We start from the raw sequence: 20342 nt of genomic DNA, 5'->3' as shown, positions 1-20342 counted from the left end.
TTTAACCACTGATGAGTGAAGATGGGAGATTTATTTCCCCAATGCTCTATTTTCCACCATTTTGTTTTCTTCTATCAAATCCTCACACCGGTTATCAAAACAGTTCCATATCCTTTTTACCCCACAGTCGTGCATCTTCAGTTAAAAAAGGCGCACCACAATATGTCCATTGTTTTCGAGAGCAAATCAACTGGAATGAATCTATATTTGTTTGTATTTCTCGTTTGTCTGTCTACACTACAAGCAGGAAACACGCATTTATTCTGCCAAGCCACAAGGCGGCGCAATGGGCGCACGTAACTATGGACCTTCAGATATCTGATTGAGATTTCTTTTACTAGCAAGTTAGTTTAGGCAAAGGCTATCTAATTGTTTTGAAAACACACTGTATTGTTTTCTAAAGTATTAGCTAGGCCTGGTTTATTATAACTCGCCGTGTGCTTCACATTATAAACCCTACTCACTCTCTCGTCATCATGGACGAGGAATATTACGAGAGGAATATTGGAGACTGGGATGGTCCGGATGGCAATGTAAACACAATCTTTAGCTACTGTATGTAGCCAGCTAGTGAATGTACAATGTCGCTAGTAATGGCAATGTAGCTAAAAATATATATTGTATCTACATTGTTGCAGGCTGTTGATTCATTGTTTGACAGAGCCAAATCGCGAATTTAAATGGCTTCAATGTTCTGTAATGACCTGACTAGATCATAAATGAACAATTGTCCAGACAGAGGCTTGAGTTTGCGAATTGACGGTTTATTGAACCAACTTTACACAGGCTACTGTTTGGGCCGTAGCACACGCCAAATAGATGACAGATAACCCACAAGCCAATCGTGACCTTCTCTTGTGAAGCCCAGACGTAAGAGAGAGAACAAAGGCTGAACCTGGTCTTAACTTCCAATGCCCAACCCCCCTCCACGCCACTCCGCCAACCACCAGGATGCCCGGCATCAGAACATTCCAGGCATTCCCGTGATTGGCAGATAGCAGGTTGATTGACATGTCGGACCCCGCGAACACCGGGTACTGGTCAGTACAACACAACCACCTCCTAGCCTAGCACATAACACACAGCTGTCTGTGCGGGTCGCTACAGTTCTTTCCTTGGCTGAAGTGATGTGACTTTCATTTAGCAGGACGACTATGTTGAAGGGGAGAATGATGGGAAAGTTCAGGAGGACTGCCTACAGAAGTTCTCCAGCAGAGATTACATCATGGAGCCTGCTGTATTCAACACCCTTAAAACGTAAACACACTATTGCGTGTGCCTGCCTAGTAACGTTAGTGTGTGAAGAGTCAAACCATTTCCTGCAGAGGCTTCTGTTTCCACAGATATTTTCAGGCTGGTGGCTCCCCTGAACACGTCATCCAGCTCCTGTCAGAGAACTACTCCGCTGTGGCCCACACTGTCAATCTGCTGGCAGAGTGGCTCATCCAGATGGGTTAACAACAATGGACTGGGCTGCAAATGGCAACCTTTTCCCTATGCAGTGTACTACTTTTGACCAGTAATGTACTGCATGGGGAATAGTGTGCCATTTGGGACAAAACCCTGGACTCCACATACACTGAAAATGTTTTTTTTTTGTTCCTCTCACACTGTTTGAGACACATAGTGGAATGTATGATTTTTCGGACTGTGTATTGCAAGTGTAGATCCAGCTCAGGTGCAGGAACGGGTAGAGAATCATTTGAAGAGTCTGCTGACCAAGCACTTTGACCCCCAGAAGGCTGACTCCATCTTTACCGTGGAGGGAGAGGTGAGATATCAGTTGCCAGTGAAAGACAAACCACCAATGCTTTGCTGTGATCTGAATGATAGCTCAAAACTGGTGCACTCCTGCTTGCTTGCTGTTTTTTTTTCACTCTTATTTCCTCTCCTAGAAAAGAAACTTGATTAATCATATACATTTTTTAAATGCTCTGTTCTTGCATGTAATGTGTTTCCCTCAGAGTATAGTAGAAACCCTATAGTATGCAGTGTATATAAACGTCACATTTTTCAGGACCCTGTCTTTCAAAGATAATTCGTAAAAATCCAAATAACTTCACGGATCTTCATTGTAAAGGGTTTAAACACTGTTTCCGATACTTGTCCAAGGAACCATAAAAAAATAATGAACATGCACCTGTGGAACGGTCGTTAAGACACTAACAGCTTACAGACAGTAGGCAATTAAGGTCACAGTTATGAAAACTTAGGACACTAAAGAGGCCTTTCTACTGACTCGGAAAATCACCAAAAGATGCCCAGGGTCCCTGCTCATCTGCGTGAACGTGCCTGAGGCATGCTGCAAGGAGGCATGAGGACTGCAGAGGGAAATAAAGGGAAATAAATTGCAATGTCCATACTGTGAGACGCCTGAGACAGGACGGACAGTGGCAGACCACCTGCACAGGATCGGTACATCTGAACATCACACCCGTGGGACAGGTACAGGATGGCAACAACAACTGCCCGAGTTACACCAGGTCATCCTGACATGACCCTCCAGCATGACAATGTCACCAGCCATACTGCTCATTCTGTGTGTGATTTCCTGCAAGACAAGGAATGTCAGTGTTCTGCCATGGCCAACGAAGAGCCCGGATCTGAATCCCATTGAGCAAGTCTGGGATCGGAGGGTGAGGGCTAGGGCCAATCCCCCCAGAAATGTCTGGGAATTTGCAGGTGCCTTGGTGGAAGAGTGGGGTAACATCTCACAGCAACAACTGGCAAATCTGGTGCAGTCCATGAGGAGGAGATGCACTGCAGTACTTAATGCAGCTGGTTGCCACACCAGATACTGACTGTTAATTTTGATTTTGACCCCGTCCTTTGTTCAGGGACACATTATTCCATTTCTGTTAGTCACATGTCTGTGGAACTTGTTCAGTTTATGTCTTATGTTCATGCAAATATTTACACGTTAAGTTTGCTGAAACAGTTGACATTGAGAGGACGTTTCTTTTTTTACTGAGTTTAGTAACCCTGTCCTCTTGTTGGTTCAGACTCCTGCCTGGCTGGAACAGATGATCGCCCACACCACCTGGAGAGACCTTTTCTACAAGCTGGCCGAGGCCAACCCTGACTGTCTGATGCTCAACTTCACTGTCAAGGTACTGATGATCACCCAGCAGTTAAACATCTTAGAGCTACCCCCCTACTTTTTTCAATTTCCGCCTGAAGACATACCCAAATCTAACTGCTTGTAGCTCAGCCACAGAACCAAGGATATGCATATTATTGGTACCATTTGAAAGAAAACACTCTGAAGTTTGTGTAAATGTGAATTGAATGTAGGAGAATATAACACAATAGATCTGGTTTAGATAATACAATGAAAAAAACATACGTTTTTCTTGTTATTGTTGTATCATCTTTAAAATGAACAAGATAAAACAAACATTCAGATAGGATAATGGGGACAATTTCAGTGAAAAACATGAGGGCAACAGTACTTGTGCAAAGTTTCAGAATGATAACTTCCTTAATGAGTGTGCTACATGACATTTATCATGAAGTCACCCAGGTGTCCCACACAAGTAGCCCAAATGTACCCAAGGGGCCAAATTGGTGAAGTTATACATTTTGAATGGAATAACTATATACAAAATAACAAAATGGTATTCTAACACCCCCCCCCAAAACAATGGAGAAAAAAAATGGAGAAAAAAATAATATACATTTACAAAATAACACTTTCAATATTTGGAAGAACCTCAGTCCTCTACACAATATTGTGCTGCCTGTGCCAGGTGCCATAGCACATCCATGCCTGCAGAAACACATTTGGGCAGATGAACACCACTTGTGGCAGGAGCTGGATGAACCACCTTCAGTGGGGGATGGACACCTTGGCACTGGGGGCTCCCATTTGGAGTAAGTGTCACTGTGAAAGAAAATGTTCAGTTAGAATAGTTTCACATATGAGCCCTGTATTTATTTATTTTTTTACCTTTATTTAACTAGGCAAGTCCGTTAAGAACAAATTCTTATTTTCAATGACGGCCTAGGAACAGTGGGTTTAACTGCCTGTTCAGGGGCAGAACGACAGATTTGTACCTTGTCAGCTCGGGGATTTGAACTTGCAACCTTCCGGTTAGTAGCCCAACGCTCTAACCACTAGGCTACCCTTAAAATACAGTCAATCAACGAAACAGCGGTCATATCATTGGTGCAAAATGATGTCATTACTTGTTGTCTTCAAATCGGTTTCTTTCAGTCAATACGTCCCGCGAAATGACCCATCAGGTTTGGTTGTGTTACAAACAAACCAGTTGATTGCAATGAAACCAAACATGACTGAAAATGTCACGTTTTGTGTGTGTATTTACCTCAAATGTGTCGTCGAAAATGGAATGAGACGGAATTCACGACACAAGCGGTTCACAAAAGGTTTCGTGTTAGGCTATATAAATGGATTTATCAAACAAAAGACCATTCATTGTGTAACAATGAGCATTGGGATTGCAAACAGAGGAAGATCGTCAAAGGTAAGCGGTTTATTTTATTGCAGTTTGTGATTTTGTTACGCCTGTGCTGGTTGAAATAGTTGTTTTTTATGGAGCTCTATCCTCAGATAATCACATCGTATTCTTTTGCAGCAAATCCTTTTTTAAATCTGACAACGCAGTTGGATTAGCAAGATTCTAGGCTTTCGAAACATGTGAGACACTTGTATTTTCATGAATGTTTAATATGACTATGTAGTGATCACCGTATGTTGTCGAATTTCATCCCGCTACCCGGTTCGGTGCGCAGAGAGGTTAATAACTAACGTCGTTATGGGTCAAACGGTGTCATGTTCCTCCTCTCCTTGCTGATTTTGTGTGTGTGTGTTTGTGTGTGTGTGTGTGTGTGTGTCTTCAGCTCATCTCAGATGCCGGCTATCAGGGGAGATCACCAGTGTGTCCACGGCGTGCCAGCAGCTGGAGGTGTTCGCCAGGGTCCTGAGAACCTCTCTGGCCACACTGCTGGATGGAGGAGAGGACAACCTGGAGAAGAACCTGCCAGAGTTCACTGTGAGCCTCTAATCAGGTCCCCCCCTGTCCATATAATTCTATTCATTAGGATCTAAAAGGCAATACTGATTCTAGAGATCAGCACTCCTACTCTGAGACGCTTTGTGATTACCGGCCCTGGTGTTCCCAAGAATAAGATCTAGGCATATTTGTCATTCTCACTCAATACAAATCCTTGGTTTGATGATTTTGTAAATGTGATGGATTCAAGGTTTTGAATCATTTGAAAGTAGTACTTCAATCAGTATTTCACTAACCAATATGTAATTGCAGGACATTGGTACCACAACACAACATGTTGCAGGCTACCTGTCTTTTGGCATGAGTGTCTCTGTTTGTGTGGTTGGTTTGGAGCTGAACTGTTTTCTTCTCCTTTTCTGTGTTCCACAGAAGATGGTGTGTCACGGTGAGCACACTTACCTGTTTGCCCAGGCCATGATGTCCATCATGTCTCAGGAGGAGCAGGGAGGGTCGGCCAGGAAGTACAGAAGTCTGCACATCAGAGGTATCCTGCCCTCTACACTATTTTGCCAGTATTGACTTACTTGACAAGCTTTTGGCTCCTATAAGGAGCATAGGCTGTTGATTCATCTTGGCAGCATTACATATGATTGAAGGAAATGCATTTAATTTATTTAAATTGATTCCTGCGTTTTGTGAAAGGATGGTTGTATTATCTGTAAAATCCAGTGTTACAATAAGTTTGAACATCGAGTGAGCAGCTTTGTGGAAAAGGCAGTCTACTGAAGTTATGCTCTCAACTGTCACAATCTCAACTGAATTGGTTGGATAGTAGTAAAATATTGATAGTGTTTGCCTTATCAGGTGTAGGATTTGATTGCCTCACCGTACACTTCGGACTTTGTCCAGCTGTTCCTGCCCATCCTGGAGAACGTCAGCATCGCTGGAACCATTCGGACAGAAGGAGAACATGACCCTGTTGCGGAGTTCATAGGTCAATCTCTTATACCATCTTTTTCATGGCCCAAAAGTGTCTACATGGTTTAATATTTTCCTTTTGCTCAATTATAGAATCTTAATTATATTTTATCATTTTGCTCCGTTTCAGCCCACTGCAAATCCAACTTCATCACGAAGAACTGAGAATGACACTGGTTTGGTTTAACTTGACTGAGGATGTAGCGGGAAGACCAGGACCTTTTGGTTATGAGCCAATCCCTGGATGTGTTCTGCTGAACGAGGACTGGAACATTGCCGATTTTGAGGCTGACCACTTGGGTGTAGACTTTCACCTGCAACTTTTTATTTTCAAATGTGGTGTAAACACATGACTCAGAATTAGGATGTTGTGTATTATTGCTTCTCTGGAGGTATGTGGAGAACTTGTGCAGCTCCATTCATTTCACTGTAGTTTCCATTAGTATGAGCTAAAGTTTAGGTCTGTTAATATGTATGTATGACTGACTGCTCAAAAGGTTTGGCCTTTTTCATGGTTGCCTTTTTCAATTTGACAAGAATCATGACACATCTTGGTTTTATTAGTTCCAGACATAGCGACATCCACCATTCTGCAGCATTTATTTTGAGGTGGTTCAGAAAATGTATCAACTATTAAAACAATTTTCTGTAACAGGCCTGGATTCAAACAAATTGAACTGTGGAAACCGACGACAAGCATAAATTACCTTTAAGCTAAGTGCAGTGAGATGTCAGTCCATTTGTTTGAATCCTGGCCTTGCTTTCAGAATACTGAAATCATTCAGTTAAATTTGCATACAACAAAAGACAAGTGGCATCAGAATTGATCAAAGCTTTAACATTTACAGCCACAATTAATTCTTCCTAGCCTTTTGAGCTTAAGCTAAATTGTGCACCTAATATCAGCATTTGTACTTGTTCAAAAGACAAAGTACATAATGACTTGTTCAGTAACATTTTGTATAAGAAAAAGATCCGAAAGCACATCAAGGCAACATTTTTTTTAAATAACTTCCCTCTTCCTGATTTTACCATGGTACATTGTTACAATGTGGAAGTAGCCTGAGATTGTCAAAGAAAACTATAGATATACAATGCTGCCTATTCTTTGTAACAGCTTCAGGGGCCTCATTTATAAATGCTGCCTACATGCAAAAGTTGGCATTCATAAAAACTGAAAATGTGCTTACCTCCATGCAAACACACATTTTGTAGTGGTTGAAGTCTGGTATTCCAAGCAGGCAAGTTGGTATTTTGTGCAAATGGTGGATGACACGCTTATTTACAAATAAAAATAAATGCAACCATTTGCTGTTAGAAGAGCAAAAATGTATAGGTACACATTTAGTTTTTTGGGATCTTAAATAATTAGGAACTTATTTTCATAACCATTGCAGAATAAATTCCTCACCTTTTCTGGATGCTAGCCATACAACAAAATACCATCTCATTTAAAATGGGCCTAGTAAATATATAGCACATGCAATCCCATAGGCAGCGCAGTTTAAAAGATATACTTCAATGTAAAAGCCTGGAACTGTCAGTAGCTTACCATAAATTAAAATGTTTGAGAGTAGACTAGACAACTTTTCAGATTTCACGGGAAGTTCAGCATATTTAGGTTGTGGGGGAAAGTTTATGCAAAACATTGAATTCAAACGTTCTACTGACAGGTCCACACAAATGTGCCACATTTTTTCCCTTTCAGAAACTGTCCTCTGCAAAATATTAAGATTCTGTCAACACCTCAAAACATTTGATCAAATTTGTGCTTTCTTTTAGAAACTGTGGCCTAATTCCAATAGTTCAAATTTATACAGCAAATAAAGGGCATTATTGTCACCATAAAAAGGTGAATGAGGGCATTTTCCAGGCAGAGTTTTCACGCTCGTTCACGCGTGCAGTTTTACGACAGGTCTGATTTTGATGCGGACAGATATTTAGTGTGAAATTTACGCAATGGTTGATGGAGGCCCCAGGTCTTTAGAAGAAACATTGGTTGGTCCCACTCCCTGTTGTCTACATGTAGGTCTTGGGCACGATGGGATCTCCATACATGCAGTCTTCCTCCAATGCCAGGTTGTACTGACTGCCACTTCCTCCCTTGTAGGCGCTGGTCACGATCCTCAGCCAGCCCTTCTCACCCTGGCAAGAAAACACATTTACTCAATCTGGCGTTTCAGCTAGATAAAGATGCTAGAACGCACATGAACAATAGTTTATGTAATAGTCAAGTTAATAAACTACAGGAACGGCTAAAGGCTGGGATTGGTAAATCTACAGTAGAGATTGAGGTTTTAAATTCTCTGCTGCAGCTAGTGTCATGAAAGATCACAACAGACTACCAGCTCGAATATAGCATGCATAGTGTTCATTCATTCAATGAGGATGAAACAAGCTTCCCCATAACGTCCATCTTCCGGAAAAAAAAATCCTACCTCTTCACCATGCATCTTGATTAACCTCATAGCCCCGCCCCCCCATAAAAAAAAATGTAAACACCCTAGACTTTCACCAACACTCACTTGTCTTAGCCCTGACTTTGTGGATAGCTACTTGATCTGTGGTCATCTCACCTAGCTACCTTAAAATAAATGAACCAACTGTATATAAAATATTTAAAAAATATATATATATTTATAAAAAATAAAAATCCCTCTAGATTACAGCGTCTGCTAAATGACTAAAATGTACAAATTTTACCCATGGCTCTCCCCACGAGTTGCGGACGATCCAGAATTCCACACCGTTCTCATCCATGCCCCAGCCGGCAACAGATACAATGTGGTTGATGAAGGGCTCCTCAATGTACTCAGAGTACAGGCCTCCAGTGTAGGCGTCCAACTTGTCAGTGGCCATGATTCCACAGCTACCAAGGACAGAAAACAAAAACTTTAGTTAAAGCGAAAGTAATTAGTCAGCACTTTTTTGTTTATGTTTTTGCAAGGACGTGAAAGGAAACAGAATGGACTAGCAGATTGGAAGTCTATGGGTAATACTAGTTAGCAACTTCCTTCAAACTGCACACAGAGACAAAAATGGTTCAGCTGACTCGAAGTACAGAATCAGTCAAAGGTTTGGAAACACCTAAAAAGTTATTAATTCCATGGTTCTCTTTTCTTTACTATTTTCTACATTGTAGAATAATAGTGAAGACATCAAAACTATGAAATGGCACCATGTAGTAACCAAAAGTGTTCATCAAAATAGATTCTTCAAAAATAGAAAATATAAGTAGCCACCCTTTGCCTTGACAGCTTTGCACACTCTTGGCATTCTCTCACCCAGCTCCATGAGGCAGTCACCTGTAATGCATTTCAATTAACAAGTGTGCCTTGTTAAAAGTTAATTTGTGGAATTTCTTTCCTCCTTCATGCATTTGAACCAATCAGTTGGGTTGTGACAAGGTTGGGGTAGTTTACAGAAGATAGGGCTATTTGGTAAAATACCAAGTCCATATTATGTCAAGAACAGCTCAAATATGCAAAGAGAAAATTACAGTCCATTACTTTAAAACATTTAGGTCAGTCAATCTGGAAAATTATGAACTTCTTCAAGTGCAGTCGCAAAAACGATTAAACGCTATGAAGAAACTGGCTCTCATGAGGACCGCCACAGGAAAGGAAGACCCAGAGTTGCCTCTACTGCAAAGGATACGTTCATTAGAGAGTTACCAGCCTCAGAAATTGCAGCCCAAATAAATGCTTCACAGCACTCAAGTAAGACACATCAACAGTTCAGAGGAGAATGCGTCAATCAGGCCTTCATGGTCAAATTGCTGCAAAGAAACCACTACTAAAAAGGACACCAATAAGAAGACACTGGATTGGGCCAAGAAACATGAGCAAAGGACATTAGACTGGTGGAAATCAATCCTTTGGTCTGAGTCCAAATTTGAGATTTTTGGTTCCAACCGCCATGCCTTTGTAAGACTGCGTAACCAGATGATCTCCACATGTGTGGTTCCCACCGTGAAGCATGGAGGTGGTGTGATGGTGCTTTGCTGGTGACAATGTCAGTAATTTATTTAGAATTCAAGGCACACTTAAACAGCATGGTTACCACAGCATTCTGTAGCGATACGCCATCCCATATGGTTTGCGCTTAGTGGGACTATTATTTGTTTTTCAACAGGACAATGACACAACGCACCTCCAGGCTGTGTAAGGGCTATTTGACCAAGGAGAGTGATGGAGTACTGCATCAGATAACCTGGCCTCCACAAACACCCAACCTCAACCCAATTGAGATGAGTTGGACCGCCGAGTGAAGGAAAAGCAGCCAACAAGTGCTCAGCATATGAGAACTCCTTCAAGACTGTTGGAAAAGCATTCTAGGTGAAGCTGGTTGAGAGAATGCCAAGAATGTGCAAAGCTGTCAAGGCAATGGGTGGCTACTTTGAAGAATCTAAAATAGTTAGATTTGTTTAACACTTTTTTGGTTACTACATGATTCCATGTGTTATTTCATAGTTTTGATGTCTACAAGGTAGAAAATAGTACAAATAAAAACCCTTTGTTACATATCAGATATGTGCCTATTTGATTGTGACTTGGCTTTACATCTTGTGCGAATCCATACATAGTCACTGTTAGGTGGGAGCTCATGAGAAGAGAAGCAGTCACCATGTTAACCCAGTCCAGTTACAAATTTCACCTTTATTTAACCAGGTAGGCCAGTTGAGAACAAGTTCTAATTTATAACTGCGACCTGGCCAAGATAAAGCAAAGCAGTGTGACAAAAACAAGAGTTACAAACAAACGTACAGTCAATAACAAAAGAAAAATCTACGTACAGTGTGTGCAAATGTAGTAAGATTAGGGAGGTAAAGGGAATAAATAGGCCACAGAGGCAAAATAATTACAATTTAGCATTAACACTGGAGTGATAGATGTGCAAGTAGAGATACTGGGGTGCAAAAGAGCAAAACAAATAATATGGGGATGAGGTAGTTGGGGGTGCCATTTACAGATGGGCTGTGTACAGGTACAGTGATCGGTAAGCTGCTCTGACAGCTGATGCTTAAAGTTAGAGAGGGAGATATGTCTCCAGCTTCAGTGATTCTTGCAATTCGTTCCAGTCATTGGCAGCAGTGCTACGGGTGGGAGTTGCTATGGTGACCAGTGAGCTGAGAAGGTGGGGCTTTACCTAGCAAAGACTTAGAGGACCTGGAGCCAGTGGGTTTGGCAACAAATATGTAGCGAGGGCCAGCCAACGAGAGCATACAGGTCGTAGTGGTGGGTAGTATAAGGGGCTTTGGCGACAAAACGGAAGGCACTGTGATAGACTGTATCCAATTTGCTGAGTGTTGGAGGCTATTTTGTAAATGACATAGCCGAAGTCAAGGATCGGTAGGATTTTCAGTCTTATGTGGGTATGTTTGGCAACATGTGTGAAGGAGGCTTTGTTGCGAAATAGGAAGCAGATTCTAGATTTAATTTTGGATTAGAGATGCTTAATGTGAGTCTGGAAGGAGAATTTACAGTCTAGCCAGACACCTAGGTTTGTAGTTGTCCACATATTCTTAGTCAGAACCGTCCAGAGTAGTGATAATGGACGGGCGGGCAGAGAGATCGGTTGAAGAGCGTGCATTTAGTTTTGCTTGCATTTAAGAGCAGTTGGAGGCCACATAAGGAGAGTTGTATGGCATTGAAGCGTCTGGAGGTTAGTTAACACAGTGTCCAAAGAAGGGCCAGAAGTATACAGAATGGTGTCGTCTGCATAGAGATGGATCAGAGAATCACCAGCAGCAAGAGCGACATCATTGATGTATACAGAGAAGAGAGTCAGCCCGAGAATTGAACCCTGTGGCACCCCCATAAAGACTGTCAGAAGTCCGGACAACAGGCCCTCCGATTTGACACACTGAACTCATTAGTAGTTGTTGAACAAGGCGAGGCAGTCATTTGTGAAACCAAGGTCGAAAGTCTTAGCCATGTCGATGAATACGCTGCACAGTATTGTCTCTTATCGATGGCGGTTATGATATTGTTTAGGACCTTGAGCGTGGCTGAGGTGCACCCATGACCAGCTCAGAAACCAGATTGCATAGTGGAGAAGGTACGGTGGGATTCGAAATGGTCGGTGATCTGTTTGTTAACTTGGCTTTCGAAGACTTTAGAAAGGAAGGGCAGGATGGATATAGGTCTGTAACAGTTTGGGTCTAGAGAGTCTCCCCCTTTGATAAGGGGGATGACCGCGGCAGCTTTCCAATCTTTGGGGATCTCAGACAATACGAAACAGAGGTTGAACAGGCTAGTAATAGGGGTTGCAACATTTGCGGCGGAGAGATTTTCGAGAAGCGGGGGGGGGGTGCAGAGCTGTTGGCCGGGGTAGGGGTAGGCAGGTGGAATGCATGGCCAGCCGTAGAAAAATGCTTATTGAAATGATCTAGAGTAGATTTATCGGTGGTGACAGTGTTTCCGAGCCTCAGTGCAGTGGGCAGCTGGGAGGAGGTGCTCTTATTCTCCATGGAGTTTACAGTGTCCCAAAACTTTTCGGAATTAGTGTTGCAAGATTCCTGGTTGAAAAAGCTAGCCTTAGCTTTCCTAACTGAAAAGTTGCATATCGCAGGGGCTATTCAATGCTAGTGCAGTACGCCACAGGATGTTTTGTGCTGGTCAAGGTCAGTCAAGTCTGGGGTGTTTTAGGGAGCGTTTGACAGTGATGAGGGGTGGTCGTTTGACTGTAGACCCATTAAGGACGCAGGCAATGAGGCAGTGATCGCTGAGATCCTGGTTGAAGACAGCAGAGATTTATTTAGAGGACAAGTTGGTCAGGATTATATCCATGAGGGTGCCCGTGGTTACAAATTTATGTGGCACCCCATTCCCTACATAGTGTAACTTTGGTTATAGAAGGGGGGGGGTATTTCTACTTGAGCAGTCCCTGACAAAAATAAAATCTTGGCCCACTAAGAGTAGTCTTTTCTGTAAAGTTTATATTTCTCCATTGGCCTATATAGAGACACACCCTATATCAAATCAAATCAAATTTATTTATATAGCCCTTCGTACATCAGCTGATATCTCAAAGTGCTGTACAGAAACCCAGCCTAAAACCCCAAACAGCAAACAATGCAGGTGTAAAAGCATATGTTTGAAACACACTGTTTAAATAAATGACTCAAGGAGCCAGAGAGCCTAACCAGAAGGAAAAAACCCAAACCCCCTCCTCCCGCTGCTGGCCTGAAGTTGCAGGTAATGAGCTACACCAGCAGTAAGCAACCTTTTCCATTTGGAGTGCCAATTTGACAATTTCTACCAATCATGATTTTCATATGCACATTTTCATTCATAATCTTTACATCACAAAATCCTTGTCTATGGTTAATCTACATTCAATCTAAATGAGAAATATACAAATCTAAAAGTAACTTATTTCCATTGCTAGCTATTTAATAACCTACATAGAGCATAAACATAGCAGCCTGCAAGTAAGAAAATATCCTGATAAATATTCTATAAATCACATTGGCCATGGGTAGCCTAGTGGTTAGAGCATTGGACTAGTAACCGGAAGGTTGCAAGTTCAAACCCCTGAGCTGACAAGGTACAAATCTGTCGTTCTGCCCCTGAACAGGCAGTTAACCCACTGTTCCTAGGCCGTCATTGAAAATAAGAATTTGTTCTTAACTGACTTGCCTAGTTAAATAAAATACAAATATTGTGTTGTTTAGTCCAGAGCTGTTTATACTGTATCAGTGTGAAAAGTATGGGATCTGACAAATCAATAACATTACATTGCTATACTGACTAATAAAAACTCACATTGCGCTGTAAAAAAATAAACGTCAGAATATCGGTCTTCAATCATTTGGTTGCTGGTTTCATGATTTTATTCAGGTCTACTTTCATTTTTTTTTTTTTACATCAAGTGAGTGAACTAGTTGGCTAGCTCGAATGGTGCGTCAACTGACAAAAATTTGCCAAGTTAATTTACCTCTTGAAACGGGACACAAGGGACATTTCCATACACACAGCAGCTATTAGCAGAATCTATCTTATAGATCGCTAGAGTTGAACTGGTTGTGGTCTACTAGCTAGCTACTTTGTTTCTCTTCAAACAGAATTTCAGTCGAGATGAAACATTAGCTGACGTTACATTTCAGTTACACTACTAGCTCAGAACTGGGAATAAATACTTTTTTCTATTAAGTCAAACAGCAGTTACCTTGACAGCTACATCAGTCAAATAAAGAGCTGCCAGTTTCTGCTTTGACAACTGAGAAAAAGCACAACAAAGAGACAGCAGCTGCAGACAGCACCCCTGTGCTGGTCAGAAGCTTTGTCTTCACACTGCCTGTCTGCACACTCTGTGGTGTCGGAGACCAGCCCTAAAATCGAGACGGCTGAAACCTCCAAACAGCCTACTCGACCACTCGGAGGCATCCGTATGGTCCTAAAGCACACATGCCAATTTTTGTATCACAGTGCATTGTATAAAACTGGGGAGGGGACAAAATTGCAATTTCAGAATGTGAAAGTTGCACCCCTGCATTTGAGACACAGCCCATGTTGACCAGGTCCAGTTCCTAACCTGATAGGTCCTCCAGCGTAGATCTCAGCCATCATCTTCTCCCTCCCACTGATGGCGCCGAAGTCTCCGACCTTCCACAGGGTATAGTTCTGGATGATGTTACAGACCCCGAACGTTGTGCAGGTTCCACACTGATTGAATGGTTTGCACTCTGCAAGACACAATATGGAGAACATTTTAAGCCTGAGAAATTTGATGTGACAGAAATTATTGTGATCAAGTCATGGGAAAAAATGTAATGTACAACCAAGAAAAAATTATGTTCAGCTAGGAGTTCTTGAGGCCTTACTCTGGTCCTTGGCCTGGTAGTTGTTGCAGGTCTCGTCAGGGATGCCGTGTTTGTTGGCATACTCCCACACCCCAGAGTGATCCCCTCCATGACAGGAGCCAGCCTCACCACAGTCCACCACATTCTGGACTGACAGATAAGCAGAGGGCCAGGCTCCCTTTCGCTTGATGTTGATGCGATCTGACAAAGGAGAGCAAACCACCAACAACCAGTCCATTAATTCAGTACAGGTGACAGAATCTGCTCTTAGATGTTCACAAGTCAAACTTAGCAAGGACTACTCTAGAACTCTGAAGTCATGGTATTGTTATGATAAAAGGACAAAGGACTACTTGTATGAGCAAAGGAGGAACTGTACTTTGCATTCTACAACAAACATGCTTTACAGGAACAAGATTTACAGCATAACCTGAATTACAGGAAACCATGAAGCTTTAACTGCACGTCAGCACATTCAGAAGTTGGCATTGCCACACCACTTCACTGCCTCACCACTTCCCTGCCATACCACCCTGAATTTGAGTCAGTGGAGTGGGTCATGTGTTAAATGCCTAACAGACATGCATGTTTGAACAATTATTACAATGTTTACTCCACCTTTGTTATAAAATTGTTTCCAAGTGACTTTAATTTGGTACAAATCATCTTTATGACCATCTTGATGATGAATTACCAAGATGTGCAATACTGTACTTATAGTGAATCAGAGGTTTGAGACATCTGTGGCCAAATAATAGAATTTCACAATCTGATCATCCATTTGTCCCTTTGTACGGTGCTCCCTCCTGATGCAAGAGAGTCTGTAAAACTACCAAATAAATTGGATATGGTTTGTTCATTTCTATGAGCTGTACAGGTCGGACGACTGCGGAAAGGCGAACATGAGGTTAAGCTACCTGCCATGGCGCTGGTGCTGCCGTGTGCCCAGCAGGAGCCACAGTATTGGGGGATGTGCTGATTGCGAGTGGTGCTGACGTAGTTGGTGCCGTTGATGTTCCTCCAGTCCCACGTCTTGGGGAGCTCATTGAGTTTCAGGAACTGGTGGGGTCTAGGCAACGTCCTGATGAAATACATGACATCAGGGTACAAGGTTCTCTAGACAGAATTCTAATGTAGAGTAGCTAAAAACAGTCTCAGCAAGCATGACGGATAACAAAAATGCAGTGCGCACTTAAGGTCCCATACCATGACGGGACAATTCAAAACCTGACCAGGGGTGTAATCATTAGTCCAAACAGTTGCAAAATGTGTTGCAAGTAAAACAAGTTTCAATTGGACAAATTCAGGTATACCCCTCCCAGTTTCGTGCAGTTTGCTTTCGTTTAAGAAACGTTTAGCAACAAAAAAAAACAAAATGAATAGGTGTAATGAATACACCCATGATCGAACTTGGCATATCTGCCTCTCCATTCAAAGGTCAAGCACTCAAAAGCATCCACAGCACAATCATACTTTCAAAACTCAGAAGCCAAATAGCTACTACCGTTGAAAGGGCCATGCATGTTTCTGGAGACATGCAGTTGTCAAATTATATATTTGGAGAGGGCAGAATTTTGATCGCCCAACAGCAAAATGGGATGAAAAGCTTTAAAAGTCACATCCCAAACAATTTCTGCCCATGCTACTGGAGACCCAGTCATCTCCTTCCACTCACAGACATGTCAGAACTTTGCTACCTTGTTTCCAACCTCGGCTTTGATTGCTTCATTGATTTCAAACTTTGGATAGCCATGATATGCCTTTTCTGTAATAAACTGATTAACACTTGAGTCAAAATCACAGGGGGTAAAAATTCTGCACTTGAATATCGTTTAAAGAAGAAAGTTAAGTAGGAGCCTACCAATCAGCTAATTTTCATTATGGGACAATTCTGAAACCTGCAGGAACTTGGCAACATTTGAACCATTATTAAAACGTATGAAAGAATTACATGCAATAAACTCATACTCAGTTACTGACCAATGATATCGAGTGCAGAATATGCAGAAGCTGTTAAGAAGCTTTTTGAACCTAGACGGTGCTCCGGTACTGCTTGCCTGTGCGTTAGCAGAGAGAACAGTCTATGACTAGGGTGGCTGGTGTCTTTGGCAATATTTAGGGCCTTCCTCTGACACCGCCTGGTATAGAGGTCCTGGATGGCAGGAAGCTTGTCCCCAGTGATGTACTGGGCTGTTCGCACTACCCTCTGTAGTGCCTTGCGGTCGGAGGCCGAGCAGTTGCAATACCAGGCAGTGATGCAACCAGTCTAGATACTCTCGATGGTGCAGCTGTAGAACCTTTTGAGGATCTCAGGACCCATGTCAAATCTCCTGATGGGGAATAGGCTTTGTCATGCCCTCTTCACAACTGTCTTGGTGTGTTCGGACCATGATAGTTTGTTGGTGATGAGGACACCAAGGAACTTGAAGCTCTCAACCTTCTCCACTGCAGCCCCGTCGATGAGAATGGGGGCGTGCTCGGTCCTCCTCCTGTAGTTCACAATCATCTCCTTTGTCTTGATCATATTGAGGGAGAGGTTGTTATGCTGGCACCACACGGCCAGGTTTCTGACCTTCTCCCTATAGGCAGTCCAATCGTTGTCGGTGATCAGGCCTACCACAGTTGTGTCGTCGGCAAACTTAATGAACAGGCAGTTAACCCACTGTTCCTAGGCCGTCATTGAAAATAAGAATTTGTTCTTAACTGACTTGCCTGTTTAAATAAAGGTAAAATAAAAATGGTATTGGAGTCGTGCCTGGCCATGCAGTCACGAGTGAATAGGGAGTACTGGAGGGGTCTGAGCACACACCCCTGGGGGGCCCCTGTGTTGAGGATCAGCATGGCAGATGTGTTGTTACCTACCCTTACCACCTGGGGGTGGCCTGTCAGGAAGTCCAGGATCCAGTTGCAGAGGGAGGTGTTTAGTACCAGGGTCCTTACTTTAGTGATGAGCTTTGAGGGTACTATGGTGCTGAACGCTGAGCTGTAGTCAATGAATAGCATTCTCACTTAGGTGTTCCTTTTGTCCAGGTGGGAAAGGGCAGTCTGGTGTGAAATAGAGATTGCATCATCTGTGGATCTGTTGGGCAGTATGCAAATTGAAGTGGGCCTAGTGTTTCTGGGATAATGGTGTTGATGGGATTTCCTGCCACCTGCAGTTATGGACTGTTTGCTTACAAATAATTAATTGACTGATCCCTCCTGATGACCCATATGGAATAATGTGATCCTTCCTTAACCCACAGGAAATCCCAGTTGACTACTTCAAAAATGGTTAAAGTCCTCAATGGCGCTACCCATGCTGAAACAAGCTTTTGGCACTCAGTCATCTGACATGCGCTGGCTGGCCACTGTACTTCCCATATCAGAGAGATGGCTGTGATTGTATGCTGTCAGAGTATATACACACACACACCATAAAAATGACTAATTATGCAGTGTTGCGCAAGTACAAAATAAATGACCATCTTTAGACAGAGGGTGTTTTCACACTTTATTTAACTAGGCAAGTCAGTTAAGAACAAATTCTTATTTACAATGAGCCTAGGAACAGTGGGTTAACTGCCTTGTTCAGTGGCAGAACGACAGTTTTTTTTTTTTTTACCTTGTCAGCTCAGGGTTTCGGTTCAGTCTAACCACTAGACTACCTGCCGCCCCACTCGGTCTCTTTCACACAACTTTTGTGAACTCGGAACCCGGTTCGCAGATTTTTTTTGTGCAGTGTGAACACTCCAAGGGAACCCATCAAAAGAGCCCCCGAAACGAACTCGAGAGATGGTCCGAGTTCGGTTCACTTACGGCAATGCGAATACAAAGTCCCCCAGGTTCGCTTATCATTATTCCCGCACGAGACTGCTACAGCAACGTTTCCCTGCCATAATTCCTCACATTGGTGCCACAAAGGGGAGATGATGTAAAGGTTCACGCAACAAACGTGTGCTGTTTTTGCATATTCATTTGCGATTGTCAATAATGCAGAGAAAAGCCTATAGATCCCATATTGCAAAGAGAGCTTCATAAGCTGTTTATTCGATTGTGGGGTTTGATTAGTGTGAGACAACATATTTAGGAAGTACCACAACATAGTGTACAAAATCAATTACAGCTCTTAAAATGAGCAGTAACCTACATCGGGTGTACACTTCAATTACAGCATGATTTAATCGAGTTATTTTCTGCTATTTATTCTATTACCAATCATATTCACATGTTAATAGTATCTCATAACATTCATACATTTTAGTTATTTAGCAGACGCTCTTTTCAAGAGCGACTTACAATTTCTGAGTTCATCTTAAAATCGCGCCGTGAAACAACAAGCCATCACAATCGTATCAAGTACATTTTCCCTCAAAGTATTCATCACTAAAGTCAGTGCAAGTGGGAAAAATGTGTTCCTTTAGGTCTCATCTCTTAATTAAATGCAATCTATTAGCTTCCAAAATGTAAGCAGGTATCAAGGTACATCATTCCATCAAGGTCTGATGGAATGGCTGGCTTGTCCTGCACTTCGCAAAAACCCAGAGTGCATTGAGTGAATGTTGGAAAAATATATTGGTTCCTTTCTAAACATAGCGATGTGAATGCAAAGATGACTCGGACCACTAAATATTTGAATTGAACTGGCAAAATAGTTGAGTCCTCATTCAAAGGCAAGGGCAGGGTGAATACAAAGATAACGGAGTAATTTTGCTCTTTTCTTTTTACCCCAGATTTCATTTTTTAAATGACTGAGATCTGTTATTTTAAAGAGGACTGTGTGAAAACACCCTGATACAACTGGAAACAAAATCACTAGAACCATGTTGCAACAACTCTAGCTACTATTTTTAGCTGGAGAGCAAGCACTTAGACAGCAAACATATCAAATTAGCTGATAGAAGACAGCTAAAGTTACCTGACTCCATTGTGCTTGGTCAGCTTGGGTCGATAGCATGGCTGTTTCTCGTTAAAGTAGCGTCCAGCAAAGACACCAGACAACATAAACACAAACAACAACAACAGTGCTCGAGCCATGTTGGAAATGATCAGTCATATGACTTCATAGGAACTTTTATTTTTATGGTTTCACCCGAGGGTCAACCTGAACAGGGCGCAGGCGCAGCGCAGACTGTGTCAAAAGTATTATACTTCCCTGTCATTGATTACCTGTTTTACAGACAGGACGATATGATTCTCACTGCGCAGTTCGACCTATGTGCATAACCACATAGCAAAATTCATCCCATGATTAGTGACTCACTACATACAGTATAACAGGAAAAGCTGAATTGATTTTGTTTTACAGACGTTGCACCTTCTAATTAATGAATAAACCAACCAACTGAACCCACTGCTGCCCTTTAATGCAAGAATCTTTAGCTGCTACGTCCGTTTGCGGACTTAATGATATATACCCATTGATAAACCCAAACATAAAATCTTGTTTTACTCAAATGTGTGTAAAAAATGTAAACACACACTATTGATAGCCTCAAAACATAGTTAAAGCTACAATATGTTACTTTTTGGGCGACCAGACAAAATTCACATAGAAATGTAAGTTACAAATCTTTCATTCTCATTGAAAGCAAGTCTAAGAA

At 42.2% G+C, this 20342-nt stretch overlaps 2 protein-coding genes across 7 annotated transcripts; one reads left to right on the top strand and one right to left on the bottom strand.

Annotated features, from left to right (window-relative positions):
* Positions 1-271: 271 nt before the first annotated feature.
* On the top strand, positions 272-7261 carry LOC115141258 (negative elongation factor D-like). Of its 6 annotated transcripts, none has more exons than XM_065002272.1 (8): positions 272-533; positions 1145-1257; positions 1344-1771; positions 3003-3110; positions 4864-5015; positions 5406-5520; positions 5841-5970; positions 6085-7261. In XM_065002272.1, the coding sequence occupies exons 1-3, from the start codon at positions 477-479 to the stop codon at positions 1456-1458; spliced, it is 285 nt and encodes a 94-aa protein (XP_064858344.1). In that variant the 5' UTR covers positions 272-476; the 3' UTR covers positions 1459-1771; positions 3003-3110; positions 4864-5015; positions 5406-5520; positions 5841-5970; positions 6085-7261. The 6 variants fall into 6 exon arrangements, 2 of the variants coding, with proteins under 2 accessions (XP_064858344.1, XP_064858345.1); XM_065002273.1 differs by having other exon boundaries at positions 275-533; positions 1148-1257; XR_010458963.1 differs by adding an exon at positions 787-1040 and having other exon boundaries at positions 284-533; positions 1145-1771.
* On the bottom strand, positions 6494-19827 carry LOC115141247 (cathepsin Z-like). The gene is made up of 6 exons (XM_029680005.2): positions 19658-19827; positions 15678-15841; positions 14782-14961; positions 14493-14643; positions 8658-8823; positions 6494-8099 (listed from the first exon to the last, which is right to left on the bottom strand). The coding sequence occupies exons 1-6, from the start codon at positions 19774-19776 to the stop codon at positions 7974-7976; spliced, it is 906 nt and encodes a 301-aa protein (XP_029535865.1). The 5' UTR covers positions 19777-19827; the 3' UTR covers positions 6494-7973.
* Positions 19828-20342: the final 515 nt, after the last annotated feature.

This window comes from Oncorhynchus nerka, linkage group LG2, assembly GCF_034236695.1.
Source record: "Oncorhynchus nerka isolate Pitt River linkage group LG2, Oner_Uvic_2.0, whole genome shotgun sequence".
Lineage (NCBI taxonomy): Eukaryota > Metazoa > Chordata > Actinopteri > Salmoniformes > Salmonidae > Oncorhynchus > Oncorhynchus nerka.
The sequence above is the reverse complement of the archived record's forward strand: the minus strand, read 5'-3'. Positions and strand labels throughout refer to the sequence as shown.

Bases quoted from the DNA above. Each gene is read 5' to 3' on its own strand.
- LOC115141258 (XM_065002272.1), top strand. From the start codon at position 477: ATGGACGAGGAATATTACGAGAGGAATATTGGAGACTGGGATGGTCCG. The intron at 534-1,144 runs GTAAACACAATC...ACTTTCATTTAG, and splicing joins GGGATGGTCCGGATGGCAAT to CAGGACGACTATGTTGAAGG. The intron at 1,258-1,343 runs GTAAACACACTA...CTGTTTCCACAG, and splicing joins GTATTCAACACCCTTAAAAC to ATATTTTCAGGCTGGTGGCT.
- LOC115141247 (XM_029680005.2), bottom strand. From the start codon at position 19,776: ATGGCTCGAGCACTGTTGTTGTTGTTTGTGTTTATGTTGTCTGGTGTC. The intron at 14,962-15,677 runs GTAGCTTAACCT...CTCCTTTGTCAG, and splicing joins CAGCACCAGCGCCATGGCAG to ATCGCATCAACATCAAGCGA. The intron at 14,644-14,781 runs GTAAGGCCTCAA...TGTGTCTTGCAG, and splicing joins CTACCAGGCCAAGGACCAGA to AGTGCAAACCATTCAATCAG.